The sequence below is a fragment of the Callithrix jacchus genome, chromosome 2 (genome assembly GCF_049354715.1).
Source record: "Callithrix jacchus isolate 240 chromosome 2, calJac240_pri, whole genome shotgun sequence".
NCBI classification, from domain to species: Eukaryota; Metazoa; Chordata; class Mammalia; order Primates; family Cebidae; genus Callithrix; species Callithrix jacchus.
In genome coordinates, this window is record NC_133503.1 from 69,199,930 (window position 1) to 69,220,400 (window position 20,471).

Genomic DNA, 20,471 nt, shown 5'->3' on the forward strand with positions numbered 1-20,471 from the left:
TCTTCTTCAGAGAAATTCTGTTCAAATCCTCTGCTTATTTTAATTTTAATTTTATTTATTTATTTTTAGAGATGGGATGTTGCTTTGTCTCCCAGGCTGGAGTACAGTGGTGTGATCATAGCTTACTGCAGCCTTGAAGTCCTGGGCTCAAGTGATCCTGCTCCAGCCTCCTGAGTTGCTAGGACCATGCCTGGCTAATTTAAAAAAATATTTTTTTAATTAAAAAAAGTTATTGTTTTTGGTAAGGACAGGGTCTCTCTACATTGCCCAGGCTGGTTTTGAACTGGCCTCAAGCAATTCTCCCACTTTAGCCTTCGAAAGTGCTGGGATTACAGGCATGAGCCACCGTAACTGGCCTTTTATTTCTTTCTCTATTTTATGTTTTGTTTTCTTGATTATTTTGTGTTTCTTATTAAATTTTAAGGTGGGGTGTAGGGTTGGCGTATTTGGTTGTTTTTTGTTTCTATAAGATTTTTTCATTTTTCCTCTTTTTCTTTTTCTTTACTAACGAGTGTCCAAAGAGTGATTTAAAATAAATGAATACACACTAAGTTTAAACATTATTATTTTTAACATCTTCAGTCAAGCTCCTCTGATCTTAGGTGATGCTTACTGGTATTTCAGAGATAGACTAGTTTTTCTGTGACTGTTTATATGACAGATATTAATGCCAATATATGACACATTTTTGTTTTTATGGCTTTTATTGGTTCTAGATCTTATGTTTTCCTTTTTATATTGAAAATGATCTTCTAATGTTTTATGTGCATATTTATAACAGTCACCGATTCCTCAGAGACCTTTATTTAGCCATAAAGGAGGTAGAAGAGAGAGAAATTACTGCTTTTAATGGCAGCCACACTGATCATATTTCTTGTTTTGCAACAGGAACCAAAGGAGGAGAATGAATTGCAGAAAATGAAGACAAAACAGTCAAATAGAACAAAGTATTTGGCCAAAAGAAAAATTGCGCGTATGTTTTCATTTTTGTTTAGAATGGTTTGGGAATTGTAACGGTCACAGAACTGATACTAGTTTCTTCCTTAGGAAAAGAAGAATTCTTTGAATGAGACTGTATGTGTTTTCTGTTTATACTGGATGTCATTAAAATTTTTAGGAGTTAGCAGGCACGGTCATGCACGCCTGTAATCCCAGCACTTTGGGAGGCTGAAGTGGGTGGATCACTTGAGGTCAGGAGTTCAAGACCAACCTGGTCAACATGGTGAAACCCTGTCTCTACTAAAAATACAAAATAGCTGGGTGTGGTGGTGCACATCTGTAGTCCCAGCTACTCAGGAGGCTGAGGCATCAGAATTGCTTTATTCTCTGGGAGGAGAAGGTTGCAGTGAGCTGAGATCGTGCCACTGCACTCTAGCCTGGAAGACAGAGTGAGGCTCTGTCCCCCCACCCCCAAAAATTTATTTTTTTCAGGAATTGCCTATACAGTTACCCATAGCTTATACAGTTGACTTATTAGAGGCAGAGTGTTGAAATAAAAGATGTGGCTTTCAGAGTTAGGTACACTTGGGTTTGAGTTCTTGCTTTAACCCCTTACTGTGTGGATCTTAGGCAAGTCACTGCTTTTAGCTTACCTCTGTTTCCTCATCAATAAAATGCAGATAATAACAGTTACTTAGAAAGTCATTTAATAGAGGCTCAAATAATCATACCTATTACTATTTTTGCCATTAGAATTTTTTGTTTGAGGTTTTGCATTCTCTTCTGTCTTCATTACTAAATTTTGAAGGTAATAATTGTTACCATACTTTTGCTCTTTTTTGAGACAGAGTCTCACTCTGTTGCCCAGGCTAGAGTGCAGTGGCACGATACTGGCTCACTGCAACCTCTGCCTCCCCGGTTCGAGCAATTCTCCTGCCTCAGCCTTCTGAGTAGCTGGGATTACAGGTGCACGCTACCATGCCTAATTTTTGTATTTTTAGTAGAGATGGAGTTTCACCATCATGGCCAGGCTAGTCTTGAACTCCTGACCTCTGGTGATCCTCCCACTTCAGCCCCCCAAAGTGCTGGGATTACAGGTGTGAGCCACTGTGCCTGGCCTATACTTTTGCATTTTAATGAGAAATGAAATGTTATTTCAGTTAACTTTTCAGTTTTACTAGTTGAAATTATAATAATTTAATCAAGGCTGGGCACGGTGGCTCATGCCTGTAATCCCAGCACTTTGGGAGGCCGAGGTGGGTGGATCACGAGGTCAAGAGATCGAGGCCATCCTGGTCAACATGGTGAAACCCTGTCTCTACTAAAAGTACACAAAATTAGCTGGGCATGGTGGTGCATGCCTGTAATCTCAGCTACTCAGGAGGCTGAGGCAGGAGAATTGCCTGAACCCAGGAGGCGGAGGTTGCAGTGAGCCAAGATTGCGCCATTGCACTCCAGCCTGGGTAACGAGTGAAACTCCGTCTCAAAAAAAAAAGCAAATAATGATTTAGTCAAGATAAACAAGGCTTTTTTCAGTGTAAACTTAAATCGTAGTAACTTTAAGATAAAATTCTCAGACTTGTATAATTAACCATAAACAACTCTTTGTTATTAAATGATTGCATTATGTCTAAATACGTGTCTCTATGGTTAGATCTATTTAATGTACTCAAGTTATTATCAGTCTTGAGAATTATGGGTAGTAGATTTGAAATGCAGTAATCTTTTTGAAATGCAATCTATTTGAAATGCAATAATCTTAATGGTTAAGCTTTTGTCACTATTGGTAGACTGTTAATAATTGTCTACTCGATCATTGTGGCTCTTTATAGTCAGAGCTTTACTTTTTTTTGTTTTTTTGAGACAGAGTCTCACTCCACCCAGGCTAGAGTGTGGAGTGCAGTGGTGTAATCTTGCCTCACTGCAGCCTCTGTCTCTCAGTTCAAGTGATTCTTATGCCTCAGGCTCCTGAGTAGCTGGATTTATAAGTGTGCACTAACACTCCCGGCTAATTTTTGTATTTTTAGTAGAGACAGGGTTTTGTCATATTGGCTAGGCTGGTCTTGAACTGCTGGCCTCAAGTAATCCTCCTGCCTTGGCCTCCCAAAGTTCTTGGATTATAGGCACGAGCCACTGCATCCAGCCTTTTTTAAGTTGGATCATGCTTTTTTTTAAAATCCAGTGTGACAATCTGACTTTTAATTGGTGTTTTTAGTCCATTTACATATAACACAATTACTGATATAGTTGGATTAAAATTTACCATTTTGGAAGATGTTTATTTGTGTCAGTTGTTTTTTGTTTCTTTTTTTTGTTTGTTTTCAAGACAGGGTCTTGCTCTATTGCCCGGGCTAGAGTACAGTGGCGTGATCTCAGTTCACTGCAACCTCCGCCTCTTGGATTCAAGGAGAACTGGATTCAGTTCTCCTGTGTCAGCCTCCCGAGTAGTTGGGATTACAGGTGCACGTCACCACACCCAGCTAATTTTTGTATTTTTAGTAGAGATGGAGTGTTTCCACGTTGGCCAGGCTGGTCTTGAACTCCTGACCTCAGGTGATGCACCTGCCTCAGCCTACCAAAGTGCTAGGATTACAGGTGTGAGCCACCGTGCCCTGCCTGTTTCTTTTTTTGTCTATTTTTTTTGCTAAGTATTTGTTAAGTATTATTTGTTAAGTATTATTTTATGATTCCATTTTATTTTATTTTTGAGGCAGAGTTTTGCTCTTGTTAATCCATGTTAATCCAGGTTAATCCATGATTTAGTATGCATCAGTACTTCATTCCTTTACTGCTAAACAATATTTCATTATATTGATATACCATAGTATTTATCATTTGGTAGACATTTGTGTTTCTACTTTTTCGCTATTATGACTGATGTTGCTGTAAACATGCATGTATAAATTTTTGTGTGGACATGTTTTCTGTAGGATCTATAACTAGGAGTAGAATTTCTGGATCATATGGTAATTATACTTAATCATTTGTGGAATTACCAGGCATTTCTACCAGCAGTGTTTGAGGGTTCCCATTTCTCCATATCCTCACCAACTCCTTACTTTCATTTTTAAAAATTAGAGTTATCCTAGTGAGTATAAAGTGGTCTCTTACTGTGGTTTTGATTTGCATTTTTTTCTCTAATGGCTAATAATGTTGAGCATCTTTTCATGTGTTTATTAGCCATTTGTATATCTTCTTTGCAGAAATATTTGTTCACTTCCTTTGCCCCTTACAAAGAAGTTTTTAAAAAAGGTGATAAAATACCCATAACATAAAATGCATCATTTTAACATTTGAAAATGTTTTTATGAGAAAGTGTTGAATTTTGTCAAATGCATTTTCTGTGTTGATGATTATCTGGGTTTTGTCCTGTATATTGTTTATTTCAATGGTCCCCAACATTTTTGGCACCAGGGACCCTTGCCAGTGTTTCCATGGACTGGATAAGAGGAGGTGTATTTTATTTTGATTGTTATTACATTATAATATATAATGAAATAATTATACAACTCACCATAATGTAGAATCACTGGGAGCCCTAACCTTGTTTTCCTTCAACTAGTCAGTCCCATCTGGGGGTGATGGGAGAAAGTGACAGATCATTAAGCGTTAGATTTTCGTAAGGATCATGCAACCTAGATCCTTCAACATGTGCAGTTCACAATGGAGTTCACACTTCTATGAGAATCTAATGTCACTGCTGATCAAACAGGAGGCACAGTTCAGGCAGTAATGTGAGTGATGGTGAGTGGCTTATAAATACAGATGAAGCTTCAGTTGCTAGCCTACCACTTAACCTCCTAACAGGCCACAGACCCTAGGCCCATGGCCTAGGGGTTGGGGACCCCTGGTTTATTTGGTATATAAGTTAAATCAACCTTGCATTCCTGGGGTAAATCTTGCTTTGTTATAGTGTTTAATACTTTTTATATGTTGCTGGATTTGGCTTGCTAATATGTTGCAGATTTTAGTATATGTATGAGAGATACTGTAGTTCTCTTGAGATGTCTTTGTTTGGTTTTGGTATCAGCCTTATAGAATGAGTTGGGCAGTGTACTCTTGTATTTTTTGGAAGAGTTTTTGAAGAATTAGTATTAATTTTTCTTTAACTCTGGCAGAATTTGCTAGGGAATCCATCTGGTCCTGGTCCCTTTCTTTATGGGTAGGTTTTTGATAACTAATTTGATCTCTTACTTGCTATAGTTCTTTTCAGATTTTCTATTTTTTTCTTGAGTCAGTTTTGATAGTTTGTGTCTTTCTAGGATTTTTCTACTTCATCTAAGTTATCTAACTTGTTGGCATATAATTGTTCATAGTGTTCCTTATGTACAACCTTATTTCTGTAAGCTTGGTGGTAACAGGTCCACTTTCATTTCTGATTTTGTTCCTTGCATCTTCTCTCTTTTCCTGTTCAATCTAACATTTTTTTTTTTCTTTTAAGATGGGGTCTCACTGTGTAGCCCAGGCTGACCTTGAATTCCTGGGCTCCAGCAATCTTCTGGACTTAGCCTTTCAAGTAGCTAAGACTACAGACATGCCCTACTGAGCCCTCAATTAATGTCTGTCAATTTTTTGAAATTTTGAAAGAATTTTTTCTTTTATTTTTCTATTCTCTATCAATTTCCCCTGCAATCTTTATTTTTTCCTTTCTTCTTTCTTTAGGTTTAACTTGTTTTTTTTTTTTTTTTCCTGTGTTTTAAGGTGGATGGTTAGATTATTGATTTGAGATTTTTCTTCCTTTTTCCAAACAGGGTCTCACCCTGTTGCGCAGGCTGGAGTGTGGAGTGCAGTGGCATGATCACAGCTCACTGCAACCTTAAGCTCCCCTGGCTCAGGTGATCCTCCTGCGTCAGCCTCCCAAATGGTAGGGAGTACAGATACATGCCACCAGGCCTGGCTAATTTTTTTTTTTTTTTGAGATGGAGTCTTGCTTTGTTGGTGGAGTGCAGTGGTGCGATCTCAGCTCACTGTAACCTCCGCCTCCCATGTTTCAGTGATTCTCCTCCCTCAGCCTCCCAAGTAGCTGGGACAATAGCTGTGTGCCACTGCGCCTGGCTAATTTTTGTATTTTTTAGTAGGGATGGGGTTTCACCATATTGACCATGATGGTCTCGAACTCCTGACCTCACCTCAGCCTCCCAAAGTGCTGGGATTACAGATGTGAGCTACCGTGCCTGGAAGTTTTTTTTTTTTTCATTTGTTAAGTTTTTTTTTTTTTTTTTTAATGTGTATCTATCTATCTGTCTATATCTATCTATCTATCTATCTATTTTATACTTTAAGTTCTGGGGTACATGTGCAGAACATGCAGGTTTGTTACATAGGTATACATGTGCCATGGTGGTTTGCTGCTTCCATCACAGAGATCGAGTTTCACTGTGTTGCTTAGGCTGGTCTGGAACTTCTGGGCTCAAGTGATCCACCTGCCTTGGCCTTCCAAAGTACTGGGGTTACAGGCATGAGCCACCATGCCTGGCCTTTTTTAAAATATAGACATTATACACCTTTAAATTTTCTTGTAATTACTCTTTTAGTGTTATCCCACACATTTTGAAGATAACTCTCTTCATTTTCATTAATCTCAGAGTATTTTCTAATTTTCTTTGTGATTTCTTTGACTCATGGTTATTTAGGAAGGTTTTATTTAATTTCCATGTGCAGGTATACCTCAGAGGTACTGTGGGCTCAGTTCAAAACCACGGTGGTAAAGTGAATATTGCAGTAAAGTGAGTCAAGGATTTTTTGGTTTCCCAGTGCATATAAAAGTTATGTTTACACTATACTGTAGTCTGTTAAATGTGCAATAGCATTATGTTTAAAAAAAATCAGTGTAATTAATTACAAAATACTTTATTGCTAAAATATGCTAATAATCATTTGAGCCATTAGTGAGTGGTAATGTTTTTTGCTTGTGGAGAATCTTGCCATGATGTTGATGGCTGTTGACTGACTCATCAGGGTGGTGGTTGCTAAAGGTTGGGGTGGCTGTGGTAGCTTCTTAAAATAAAACCACAATGACGTTTGCTACATTGATTAACCTTTCATGAAATATTTCTCTGTAGCGTGGGATGCTGTTTGATAGCATTTTACCTACAACAGAACAGAGTCAATCCTTTCAAACCTTGTCATTGCTTTATCAACTAAGTTTATGCAGTATTCTAAATCCTTTGTTGTCATTACAACAATGTTCACAGCATCTTCACCAGGAAGAGATCTCATCTCAAGAAACCACTTACTTTGCTCTTCCATAAGAAAGAACTCATCCATTCAGGTTTGATCATGAGATTGTAGCAATTCAGTCATATCTTCAGGCCTCACTTTCAGTTCTAGTTTTCTTACTGTTTTCACCACATCTGCAGTTACTTCCTCCAGTGAATTCTTAAACCTCCAAAAGTTATCCATAAGAGTTGGAATAAATTTCTGCCAGACTTGTATGAATGTTGCTATTTTGACCTTCTTCCATGAATCATGTATTTTTTTTCCCTGTATACATGTATTTTTTTTATTTTTTTTCAAAACAGAGGGTGGCTCTCTGTCATCCAGGCAGGAGTGCAATGGTGTGGCTCACTGTAACCTCCATCTCTTGGGTTCAAGCGATTGTCCTGCCTCAGCCTCCCGAGTAGCTGGGACTACAGGCGCATGCCACCATACCTGGCTAATTTTTTAATTTTTTGTGTTTTTAGGGGGGGTTTCACCATGTTAGCCAGGATAGTCTCGATCTTCTGAGCCACTGTGCCCGGCCCATGTATGTTTTTAAGGACTTCTAGAATGGTCAATTATTTTCAGAAGGTTTTCAGTGTACTTTATCCATAACTATCAGAGAAATCACTCTCCATGGCAGCTATAGTCTTATGAAATGTATTTCTTAAATAAGACTTGAAAGTCAAAATGATTCCTTGGTCCATGGGCTGCAGAATAGAATTGTGATAATAGGCATGAAAACAACTGTAATCTCCTTGTACATTTTCATTAGCACTTTTGATGATTAGGTACATTGTATGGTGAGCAGTAATATTTTGAAAAGAATCTTTTTAAAGACCTTTTGAGCAATAGGTCTCAACAGTGGGCTTAAAATATTCACTTAACCATGCTATAAATAGATTTGCTATGATCTAGGCTTTGTTGTTCCATTTATAGAGCCCAGGCAGAGTGGGCAGTTTCTGACACTTCAAAACTATTAATAAGTCAAAGGTTACTGATTACAAGTTAACAGATACAGTAATAATGAAAACATTTGAAATACTGCAAAACTTAACAAAATGTGACACAGAGATATGAAATGAACATGTTGTTAGAAAAATGGGGCCAATAGATTTATTTAGTGCAGGGTTGCCGCAGACCTTTACTTTGTAAAAAATGCATTATCTGTGAAGCACAATAAAGTGAAGGTGTGCCTTTATTTTTGTATTTCCCAATTTCTTTTTGTTATTTATTTCTAATTTTACATGGTTGAAAAACCTACTTTGTATGATGATTATCATTTTGTTTATTGCCATCAAATGGTCTATACTGGAGAATATTGTGTGCACTTGAGGAGAGTGTCTGTCTTACCTAGTTGGTTTATAGTGTTGTATAAGTCTTGTATTTCCTTGTCCTGTCTTAGGTTTCCTTTTCCCTGTTATTACTGTTGAGACAGAATCTCACTCTGTTGCCCAGGTGGGAGTGCAGCGGCACTGTCCGGGACGAGCAACGCAGACCCTAGGGAGGGAGTGGGGATTAAGAGAGAGACAGGAGATGCGAAGAATGGAGACAAGTCAAAGATCTGATCAAGTCTCGTTTATTAGGTACAAAGCAGCTGCTTATAAGCAAGCAAAGGCGGGAAGCTCTGAGTTCTGACGTCAGAAAGTAATCATGGAGACGAGGCTGCAGGCTGGCCTCATGACTAAGAAGAACGTGAAACTTAGATAAGGGAAGCAGAAGCTTGAGCAATAAGATCACAAGACGGCTATCATGATGCTCAAGATGGCCACTGCTCCCTACAGGTCCCCCTTTTTTGTTTTATTTCATTTGGCTGGCTGCCTGTGGGGACCATGCCTGTCTTAGGTCAGGAGACACACCTGCAGTGATGCTTTTCCCCTTACCCGTCATAGGGCGAGCGGGATTTGTATCCCGGTCTCCTGTCTTAGGCGGGAGCATCTTACTGCCAGGCTCTCAGGTTGCCCGTCATTGGCTAACTGGTCCATCTTACCAGGCAATGTCAGAGATGGTTGGCAGTGCTCATTGAGCTTCTACCATAACCTTGATTCATCTCTATTTTCCCGGTCGGCCATTTCCAACTTATGGTAATGGACCTGTAGAGGTTGCATTTTTATGGCGTCAATTTGTTGTTTAACAAAAGCCATGACCTTGTTTAAGATAAGAGGTCCAACAGTGAGGAGTAGGAGGAACCCGACAAAAGGGCCGAGGAGGGGGAGGAGATAGGGGAGGAACCCATTCAACCCCCCCCCCCAACAGCGGATTATCGTAGAGTGCCTTTCTTCTTTCAGCCAAGTCTTCTTGCAGGGTTTTTATTTTATCTCTGACAACACCAGAACGGTTGGCGTAGAAGCAGCATTTTTCGTCTAATGCAAGGCACAGCCCTCCTTTTTCGGCGGTAAGCAGATCTAGGCCTTGGCGGTTTTGCAGGACCACTTCAGCTAGGGAATCAAGCTGGTCTTGAATGATTTGTATGGTGGATGAGAGTAAATCAACATCATGAATTAGTTGAAGGGAAAGTTGATGGTAAGAGTGTAAGGAATAACCTAAACCTGCAGTTCCTGTGATAAAGGCAGCAGTGACTCCGAGGGTAGCTAGTAGAGGAATGAACTGGATCGCCCTCTTGTTTCTACCTGCTATAACATCAAAACTGGGAAGGGGAACAGGGTATAATCCTCAGGGCTTAAGATATTCCCTGGGAGGGGTTATTATCCTCACACCCTGATGTTCCCTTACTGTCTATTTGTTTACTAATCTTTCTGGCAACCATCTGGCAGAGTCTGCTTCCTTTGCATATACACAGACTGATCCTCTACCCCAAATCAATACGGTGTCAGGACTGTGCCAGGAGCCTGTCATAGGATCCTTCCACATCACGGATGCAAATTTCGTTTGAGTTTCTGATTGCCAATGGCATTCTGCAGCGGAGTGTCCATTTTTGTCTAAAGTTAAAAAATTGAGTATAAATGGTGAATGTGCTATGAGGTTTCTGGGGGACCCCTTGATGGGGTACCATTCCCCCTTTATTATTTTCTGAAGGGTAAGTTTTAAGGTGAGGAGTTCTCTCAACTATTCCTTGGCCTTGAGGATTATAGGGGAATGCCAGTTATATGCTGTATGTTTAATTGAGAGCAGAATTGGGCAAAGGCTGTGCTGGTATACCCTGGTCCGTTATCGGTCTTAATTTTTCGTGGACAGCCAAGGGTGGCAAAAGCAGACAGCAGGTGTCCAATGACATGTTTAGTGGCTTCTCCTGTTTGGAGTGTGGCAAACACATATCCACTACAGGTATCAATGCACACATGAACATATTTAAGATTGCCAAATTCTGAAACATGAGTTACATCCATCTGCCAGAGTGCATTAGGGACTAGGCCCCTAGGGTTGACCCCTAGATGGGGCACAGGTAAATGGGTGGCACATCATGTGCATTCCTTAACTATTTGTCTAGCTTGTTCCCTGGTAATATGATGTAATAATCTAAGGGAGTGAGCATTAAGGTGGTGTAGGTTGTGTGTATGTTGAGCTTGAGATAATGGATTTTTAATTCCTATGGCATATGCGTGAAAAATGCGGGTGGCTAGGTCGGCTTGTTGATTGCCTTGTGACAGTGGTCCAGGCAATCCTGAGTGGGCCTGCAAGTGTCCAATAAAAAAAGGATGGGTTCTGCTGATGATGAACTGTTGTAATTGTTTGAATAATTTTGCAGCTGAAGAGGTATGTTTGATGATGGGAGCTGTCTCTAAATTAGGTATGGATTGAGCAATGTATGCCCTGTCAGTGTAAACGTTTAAGGGTTGATTAGGGAAAGCAGAGAATACTGCTATAACTGCTTGTAACTCAGTAAGTTGAGCTGAGGATGATTGAGTTTGAAACTGCACGGTATGGCCTTGACTAACATAGGCAGCTATACCTGTAGATGAACCATCAGTGAACACTATGAGTCCATTGGAAATGGGCTCAGATTTTGTGACTTTTGGAAAGATAAATTCATGTCTATTGGCAAAAGCAATCAACTTATGAGGGGGATAATGATTGTCCAATTGTCTTGAAAAGGAAGCCAATGCTATAGGCCAAGCTTCGGTAGTTTGCATGAGCCACTGAACTTGTTCTTTACTGTATGGCTGGATAATTAAGGAAGGTTCATAACTAAAATATTCCTTGCCCATTATTCGGCCTTGGATAATTCGATTAGCTACCATAAGGTAGTATGGTTCAAGGACCTTTTTTTGGCGTGTTAGGGAGGTGTACCCACATGAGTGGAGCGGTTTGCCAAAATACAGCGGTAGGGGATAATGAGGTTTGGCAAATAATACATTAGAGTGGCTTGCTATAATCTACGAAGGTGATGGTTTGATGATTAATGGCATGTTCTACAGTTTGAATAGCCTGTATGCCTTCAGAGGTTAACTCGCGAGGTGATGTGGGGTTTGGGTCCCCATTTAGAATATCATAAAGCAGTTTGAGATCTGCTTTGCATAGTTTCAAATGAGGTAGCAGCCAATTAATATCTCCCAATAACTTCTGAAAGTCATTGAGTGTCTTCAGTTTATCTAGCCTGAGTTGTACCTTTCGCGTAGTAATTTGGCTTCCTTTTAGCTGGAAGCCTAAATATGTATAGGGATCTGTGAGTTGCACCTTTTCAGGAGCTATTAACAGACCATGTTGAGTAAGAGATGTTTGCAAAGCTTTAAAACAAGACAAAACATCCTGTCCAACTTTTCCTGCTAAAAGAATATCATCCATATAATGGATAATATAGATCTCTTTCCAGGTGTCTCTAACAGGTTGAATGGCTAAGGCAATAAAGGATTGGCACAAGGTTGGACTATTGGCCATGCCTTGAGGTAACACTTTCCAGTGATATCTTTTCATAGGTTCCTTAAAATTGGTAGAGGGCACACTGAAAGCAAAACGTTTTTGATCATCTGGATGTAATGGAATGGTAAAGAAACAGTCTTTTAAATCAATAACAATCTTATAGTAATTTAAGGGTATGGCGATGGGAGAAGGGAGCCCGGGTTGTAGGGCCCCCATGAGGACCATGGATTTATTAACTTCTCTGAGATCTTGTAGCAATCGCCATTTTCCTGACTTTTTCCTTATAATGAAAATTGGTGTGTTCCAAGGAGAATTGCTAGGTTCTATATGCCCCGCTTGCAACTGTTCCTGTACCAGTTGTTGTGCGGCAGCTAATTTTTCTAAGGAGAGGGGCCATTGGTCAACCCACATGGGGTTGTCTGACAACCAAGTAATTTTGTCTGCATGGGCTACAGGACAGACCGCGGCCCCTATTGAAAATGTCCTATTCCTGTCCTATCTGTTTTTGATTTAGTTTCTATAGGGCTTAAGATTCCAGTTTGGTTCTTTCCTAACCCAGTACCGGGCACATATCCGTGTTTAAGCATCTGGGTGGCAATGATCTCATTAGGGCTACCTATGACCATACCTATCTGAGCTAGCAAATCCCTTCCCCAAAGGTTGAAGGGTAGGCCTGCAACAATATAGGGTTGGATTTGGCCTTGACTTCCTTTCTTATCTTCCCATTTTAGCATTTTTGTACTTTTCTCGGGATTCTTACTCTGCCCAATACCAGTGAGATGAGTAATAGTAGCACTTATTGGCCATGTGACAGGCCACTGGGTTTTGCTAATTATAGTCACATCTGCTCCGGTATCCACTAGCCCAGTAAACTCCTTTCCATCTAGCCATAATGTCATCATGGGCTTGTTAGGAGATATCGCTTCTGCCCAATAGATGTCAGAGGAACCAAAGCCTAAGTTACCTCTGCCCCTTTTTACAATTCTATTACTGGTTTTACAAAGAGGTAAAAGCAAGAGCTGTGCAAATCTCTGTCCAGGGGAGACAGTACTTATGACCTTAGGAGAGGTTGCCATAACTTTGATCTCTCCTGTGTAATCATTATCTATTACTCCGGGGAGGACTTGCAGGCCTTGTAGAGTGAGGCCACTTCGCCCTAGAATAAGTCCAAAAGAACCTTCAGGCAGGGGCCCAAAGATGCCTGTAGGCAATGCCTGAACCCCCATTTCAGGTGTTAGTACTGTGTGGGAGGTGGAACAGAGGTCCAATGCTGCACTTCCTGTTGTGGCTCGGCAGAGGCTTGAAACGGATTGTTGGTTGGAGGAACAAAGCTGACTGCCCCATAGATTTGTTTTTGCTTGGGGGCCTGGGGCTGGCCGCTCATCCCGTTTCCCTGATGTGGGGAAAGTGGTTGCCCTTGGGCATCTCTTTTCGACTTACATTCATTGGTCCAATGTTTCCCTCTCTTGCATCAGGGACACAAGCCAGGGACTTTAGTATTAAGGGAGAGTTTCTTATCAACATTACAATCCTTAGCATAGTGCCACTGGCGCCACATTGAAAGCACCTATTTTTTGACTGATTAGATAAGAACTGTCTCACAGTATAGCCCTGTAGGGCTGCAGCCATAGCTAGTCCTTGTTGATAAGCTGAACCTATGTCTGAACACAGACCTGTATACCCTGAGAGGTCTGTTTTCTTCTTATAAGGGCGGATAGCCGCTTGGCAGGCAGCATTGGCATTCTCAAATGCTAGTTGTTTAACAAAATCTGTGCCCGCATCTGCATTGCCAAAAATTCTGCCCGCCGCTGTAATAAGGCGATGTACAAACTCTGAAAAAGGTTCATCTGTCCCTTGCTTTATGCTGGTAAGGGAGGTACTAACATTCCCTTTTGTGGGCAGCTTCCGCCAGGCTTTCGTACCCGCAGTTTGAATTTGGGCATATAAACCCGCATCATATCGCATTTGTGCGTCACTGGTAGCATAATTGCCTTCACCAGCTAGCATGTCGAAATTCCAATTATTATTAGCCTGTGCGTTGCGGCGGGCAGTTTCCTTACAGCATTCATAAAACTCAGATTTCCACAACAAATAATCACCCGCTGAAAGGGTGGCTCGGGCTAATGTCTGCCAATCCCCTGGGGTGAGCCAATTTTCGGCCACAGATTCTAAAATTGCAGTGGTGTACGGAGCAGTGGCCCCGTATTGTGCCACCGCAGTCTTTAATTCTTTAATGATTTAAAATAGAAACCGGTATGATGTCTCCAAGCGGTTCCTTGTTGATCAGTGGTTTCTGATACGGGAAATGCACTTGGTTCATTAAGGTCCAGCAGAGGGTTGGTCTGGGAAGGTTGCTTTAGTGCTGCTCCTCGTCGGGGAGGAATAATGTTTTGGGTGTTTTGGGTCTTAGCCTCATTTCTGGCTTTACCTATCTTTATTTTTTCAAGCTGTTTAATGAGCTCTTGGTGTTCTACCTCAAGCCTTATCTGTTCTTTTAGGGAATTGATTTTCTCTTGTAATTCTTTTTGGGGATCAACAATGGGACATGCTATTGGGGGTGCCGAGGGTCCCGCTCTGTAAGGCGGAGGTCGCGGTCCATAGGCGGACCAGTCCTGGTTTTTATACCGGGCTGCCTCATCCTCCAGGTCACCCTGGTCTATTCCTTCATCTATGCCCTCGTCTTCTGAATTTTTTGCCCTTTTCGTTAACCAAGTGGATCTCTTTTTCTGGTTTAAAGATTTAACTTTAGGTCTGTCGGATCCTTGGGTATGCCCTTTAGATCCTCTTTTGGTTTTTTCTAAAGGCAGACTTTGGCTCTCGGAGGGTTTCTGTGACCCTCTGGGCACTCCCTTCTCGGAGTCAGTATCAAAAGACATCAGATCCTCATCCTTATTAACCTGTGGTGACTGCGCCTCTTCATTTACAGACAATTGCTTGGAGTCATCTGGACTCTTAGCACTGCCGAAGTTGCTCTTATCGAGTTCCCCTTTTAGGAGAGACTCTCCCTGGGAGATTACATTGGCAATGAGGGGATCGTGGCGTCTCTGAGTTAAAATTTCATCTATCAAGTTCCAATAAGAAAAAGCTGTGACTGGGACCTTTTCGGGTCCGAAAGTACTGTAATAATCTTTCAAAGCATCTCCTACCCTTTTCCACCGTTTTTGGTCTATGGTTCCTTCCTGGGGAAACCAAGGGCAGACATCCTGGATATAGTTAAAATATTTACACAATTGTTTTATTTTCACCTTTACTCCTCGCGCCTTTAAAGCCTTACTTAAACTCTCTATAAACAACTCCTGCTGGCTGATTTCCTGTCCCATATTCACCATCCGCTTACCGGAGCGCGAGTCCCTGGCAGGTTACCACGACGCTCTTTCCTCCGGGTTTCTTAATCCTTCTGTGCCGGCCGACCTCGACGGCGTCCCTCACTGTACCCCTCGTACTCGAGCCCCACGTTGGGCGCCAGTTTGTCCCGACCCGCGGGACGAGCAACGCAGACCCTAGGGAGGGAGTGGGGATTAAGAGAGAGACAGGAGACGCGAAGAATGGAGACAAGTCAAAGATCTGATCAAGTCTCGTTTATTAGGTACAAAGCAGCTGCTTATAAGCAAGCAAAGGCGGGAAGCTCTGAGTTCTGACGTCAGAAAGTAATCATGGAGATGAGGCTGCAGGCTGGCCTCGTGACTAAGAAGAACGTGAAACTTAGATAAGGGAAGCAGAAGCTTGAGCAACAAGATCACAAGACGGCTATCATGACGCTCAAGATGGCCACTGCTCCCTACATGGCACGAATTACCTCTGCCTTCTGGGTTCAAGTGATTCTTCTGCCTCAGCCTCCCAAATAGCTGGGACTACAGACATGTACCACCATACCCGGCTAATTTTTGTATTTTCAGTAGAGATGAGGTTTCACCATGTTGGACAGGCTAGTCTCGAACTCCTGACCTCAGGTGATCTGCCCACGTTGGCCTCCCAAAGTGTTGGGATTACAGGCATGAGCCACTGTGCCCAGCCTAACTCTCCTTATTTTTGAAAGTGGTGTATGGACTCTTCTTCATCTTTGAAAGATTATTTTTGGTTATAGAATTCTGAGTTGGGAGGCTAGTGGATCACTTGAGCCCAGGAGTTTGAGACCAGTCTGGGTGACATGGCGAAACACCATCTCTAACAAAGATTAGCTGGGCATGGTGGTGTATACAGTAGTTCCAGCTACTCGGGAGGCTGAGGTAGGAGAATCACTTGAGCCTGGGAAGTGGGGGTTGTAGTGAGCCATGATCGTGCCCACTGCACTCCAGTCTAGGTGAGACCCTGTCTCAAAAAAAAAAAAAAAAAAAGAAAGAAAGAAAGAAAGAAAGAAAGAAAGAAAGAAAGAATTATGAGTTGACAGTTTTTTCAGTTATTTTATATAGTTTTGAGACAGAGTCTCGCTCTGTTGCCTCAGGCTGGAGTGCAGTGGCACAATTATGACTCACTGCAGCCTCAGCTTACTTTGGCTCAAGTAATTCTCCCACCTCAGCCTCCTGAGTAGGACAGTGTTTTCTTTTATCATTTTGAAGATATCACTTCATTATTTCCTCCCTGCAGAGTTTCTGATGGTAAGTCTGTTTTAATTTTTATCTTTGTTTATGTAACATGTCTTTTTTCTTCTGGCTTCCTTCAATGTTGTCTATATCTTTATCAGTTTGAATATGATGTGCCTACTTGTGAATTTTTTTATAAGGTTAATGGAATAAATTTTTCTTGATACTCTTTTTGGATCTGTGATATAGGGTCTTCTATTAACTAGAAAATTCTCGACCACTTTATTTTTAGATTTCTTTTTTTGCCCTATTTTCTTTCTTCTTCACCTGGAGTTTCAATTATATATAGACTATTTTGCTGTAGCTTATAGCTGTTAGATGCTTTGTTCTGTGTTGAATCTACTTCTGAGTTCATTTAAGTAATTATCTTTATTATCATATTTTTCATTTTTAGCATTTCCATTTTATTTTTTATGGTTTTCATCTTTTTGTTGAAAGTTTTCATTTGTTCATGCATATAATTCACCTTTTTCGCAGAGCTGTTAACATATTATAGTTGTTTTAAATTCTTTGGCTAATTGTCCAAAATCTGAGTCAAATCTGAGTCTGGTTCTATTGATTGCTTTGTCTCTTGACCCTTTTTTTTCTTCTTCTTTCAGTGTATATTTAATAAAAATATATATTACCCAGAAGTGAACATTTTGAGTAGAACAGTAGAGATTGAGGTAAATAGTATTTATGTGTGGAAATGGATATACCTTTTCCTTTGCTAGGCTTTAATGTTTGTGTGCAGGTGTGTTTTGTGGGGCAGGGGGTTGAGTCTAGTTAACAGTTAATGTGTTTAGATTTTGTATTTTTCTGAAGTTACCCGAGTGCTTTACAGGCTTCCTATTCCTTTGGTTTTTTTGTGTCTATTCCCCTCAACTTTAGGTCTTTCCTTTGGACCCACACTTCAGGGAGTGATCTCATTAGGTGCTTTGCCTGTTCCTCAGCAGTAGATTGCTATTAACGTTTTTTATTTTTAATTTTAATTTTTATAAGGCTAGACAAGTGAAGCAGTGGGAGTGGAGAGGGAACAAAGAAATCTGTAACTAGTGTTGATCAGTTAGTTGTAAACGTCAATATACTTGGACCAACCTGCTATTATTTTTTATTTGAAACTTGCTAGTCTATTTTGGGGGTGGTGGAGGGACAGGACTTATTTGTGGTTCTGATTCAGCCTTCATTGAGTTAGGGGTCAGGGACTTCACATTGATTTTTTTTTTTCTCTTCTCCATTGGTAGGGGATCTCTAATGGCTTAAGCCCACCATATTTTCCTGTCCCATTCCCAGAGTTACAGAATTATTTTTCTGTTTTCATTCCCTAGCTGCAGCACTCTACCTGTGGCCTGAGGATAACGGGTTTTACTGCTCTTCATTCTAGCATTTGAAGGTTTTTCTTCAATAAAGGAGATGAGGTTTATTGGAGGTTTTCACGACTCTTCCACTGGCTTCTGTAGGTCTGTACTATGAGGGAGGCTTTCTCAGGTCTCCCACCCTCCCCTCAGTATTTCTTATGAGCATGTGGTAAAATTTGGGAGAAATGCTGGTGAGTAGGTACAAATTCTCCTTGTGTTGGTGACTTCCACGTGTTCTATAGTCTCAGTAGCTCAGGTGTAGCCTGTAGCCGTTTGTTAACAGTTTTAGTTCACTTTTTTTTTCTTACTGGCTTATATGAGGCCTGATGTCTGCTTCACCTAAGCAAGTGCTCATGTCATGTCTCTTCTTGAAGAACCCTATCTTTTCTTACATTTTGGGCTAGTTGATTATCTTGCATTCTTAGCTATCTGATAGATTCAGGAAAAATTGTGAGTTTATCAGTTTTTGTTGCTGCTGTTGTAAGGATTGGAACAAGAACTTTTTTCAGTTTCCTGTATTTTTTTATTTTCTATTTTACTTTAAGGTCTGGAGTACATGTGCTGATCTTGCAGGATTGTTACATAAGTACACACATGCCGTGGTGGTTTGCTGTTTCTATTCCCCTGTCACCTACATTAGATATTTCTCCTAATGTCATCCCTCCCTAATCTCCCCACCCGCTGCTATCCCTCCCTTAGCCTTCCACCCCTGCAACAGACTCCAGTGTGTGATATTCCCCTTTCTGCATCCATGTGTTCTCATCGTTCAACACCCACTTATGAGTGAGAACATGCAGTGTTTGGTTTTCTGTTCTTGTGTCAGTTTGCTGAGAATGATGGTTTCTAGATTCATCCATGTCCCTGCAAAGGACATGAACTCATCCTTTTTTTATGTCTGCATAGTATTCCATGGTGTATATGTGCCTCGTTTTCTTTCTTTTTTTTTTTTTTGAGGTGGAGTTTTGCTCTTGTTGCCCAGGCTGGAGTGGAATGCTGCCATCTCGGCTCACTGCAGCCTCTGCCTCCCTGGTTCAAGTGATTCTCCTGCCTCAGCCTCCTGAGTAGCTGGGATTATAGGCATGTGCCACCATGCCTGGCTAATTTTATATTTTTAGTAGAGACAGGGTTTCTCCATGTTGGTCAGGCTGGTTTTGAACTCCTGACCTCAGGTGATTGCCTGCATTGGCCTCCCAAAGTACTGGGATTACAGGCATGAGCCACCATGCCCAGCCCACATTTTCTTTATCCAGTCTATCACTGATGGGCATTTTGGTTGGTTCCAAGTCTTTGCTATTGTAAACATGCTGCAATGAACATACATGTGCATGTGTCTTTATAACAGAACAATTTATAATCCTTTGGGTATATACCCAGTAATGGGATTGCTGGGTCAAATGGTATTTCTATTTCTAGATCCTTGAGGGATCACCACACTGTCTTTCACAATGGTTGAACTAATGGTTCAACACTCCCACTAACAGTGTAAAAGCATTCCTATTTCTCCACATCCTCTCCAGCATCTGTTGTCTCCAGATTTTTTAATGATCGCCATTCTAACTGGCATGAGATGGTATCTCAATGTGGTTTTGATTTGCATTTCTCTAATGACCAGTGATGAAGAGCATTTTTTCATATGTTTGTTGGCTGCATAAATGTCTTGAAATTAGGCAGTATAATTCTTCCAACTTTATTTTTAAAATTGTTTTTGACTAGTCTGGGTCCTTTGCATTCCTATATAAATTTTATTTTATTATTTATTTATTATTATTATTATTTTTCGAGGCAGGGTCTCACTCTGTTGCCCGGGCTGGAATATAGTGGTGTGAGCCCAACATACTGTAGCCTCAACCTCCTAGGCTCAAGTGATCCTCCAGCCTAAGCCTCCTGAGTAGCTGAGACTACAGATGTGTATCACCATACCTAGCTAATTTTTTTTCCTTTTTTTTGTTTGAGACAGGGTCTCCCTCCATTGCCCAGGCTGGAATGCAGTGGCTCATTACAACCTCTGCCTCCTGGGCTCAAGCGATCATCCGCCCTCAGCCTCCCAAGTAGCTGGGACCACAGGTGTGCACCACCATGCCCAGCTAGTTTTTTATTATTTGTAGAGACAAGATCTCACTATGTTGCCCAGGCTGGTCCTGAACTCCTGGGCTCAAGTGATCCTCCCACCTCTGCCTCCTGAGTAGCTGGGACTATAGGTGTGCACCACCATACCCAGCTATTTTTTTTAAATTTCTTTTCTTCTTTTCTTTTCTTTTTTTTTTTGACAGGGTCTTGCTCTGTCACCCAAGCTGGAATGCATTGGTGTGATCTTGGCTCACTGCAGCCTCAACCACCTGGACTCAAGCTGTTGTAGGCATGATCCACTGCACCCAGCCCCGCTTTTCAGTTATTCTCCTGTGGTTTTGTATTTTTAGTAGAGACGGGGTTTTGCCATGTTGGCCAGGCTGGTCTCAAGCTCCTGACCTCATGATCTGCCCATCTTGGCCTCACAAAGTGCTAGGATTACAGGTGTGAGCCACCGTGCCAGCCAACTCTTTAAATTTTTTGAGATGGAGTCTCGCTCTGTCGTCCAGGCTGGAGTGCAGTGGCACAGTCT

At 41.2% G+C, this 20,471-nt stretch overlaps 1 protein-coding gene across 15 annotated transcripts in view; it reads left to right on the forward strand.

The window, feature by feature from the left end:
• The window catches only part of UIMC1 (ubiquitin interaction motif containing 1), a 177,608-nt gene that overhangs the window by 64,405 nt on the left and 92,732 nt on the right, over window positions 1–20,471 (forward strand). For 12 of the 15 annotated variants that reach the window (XM_078364667.1, XM_078364662.1, XM_008990253.4 and 9 more), the window contains exon 3: window positions 889–973. The exons of the other annotated variants lie outside the window; for them this stretch is intronic. In XM_078364667.1, coding sequence (XP_078220793.1) covers window positions 889–973 — 85 coding nt within the window. The remainder of the gene's footprint in view (window positions 1–888; window positions 974–20,471) is intronic. 15 annotated transcript variants of the gene reach the window in all.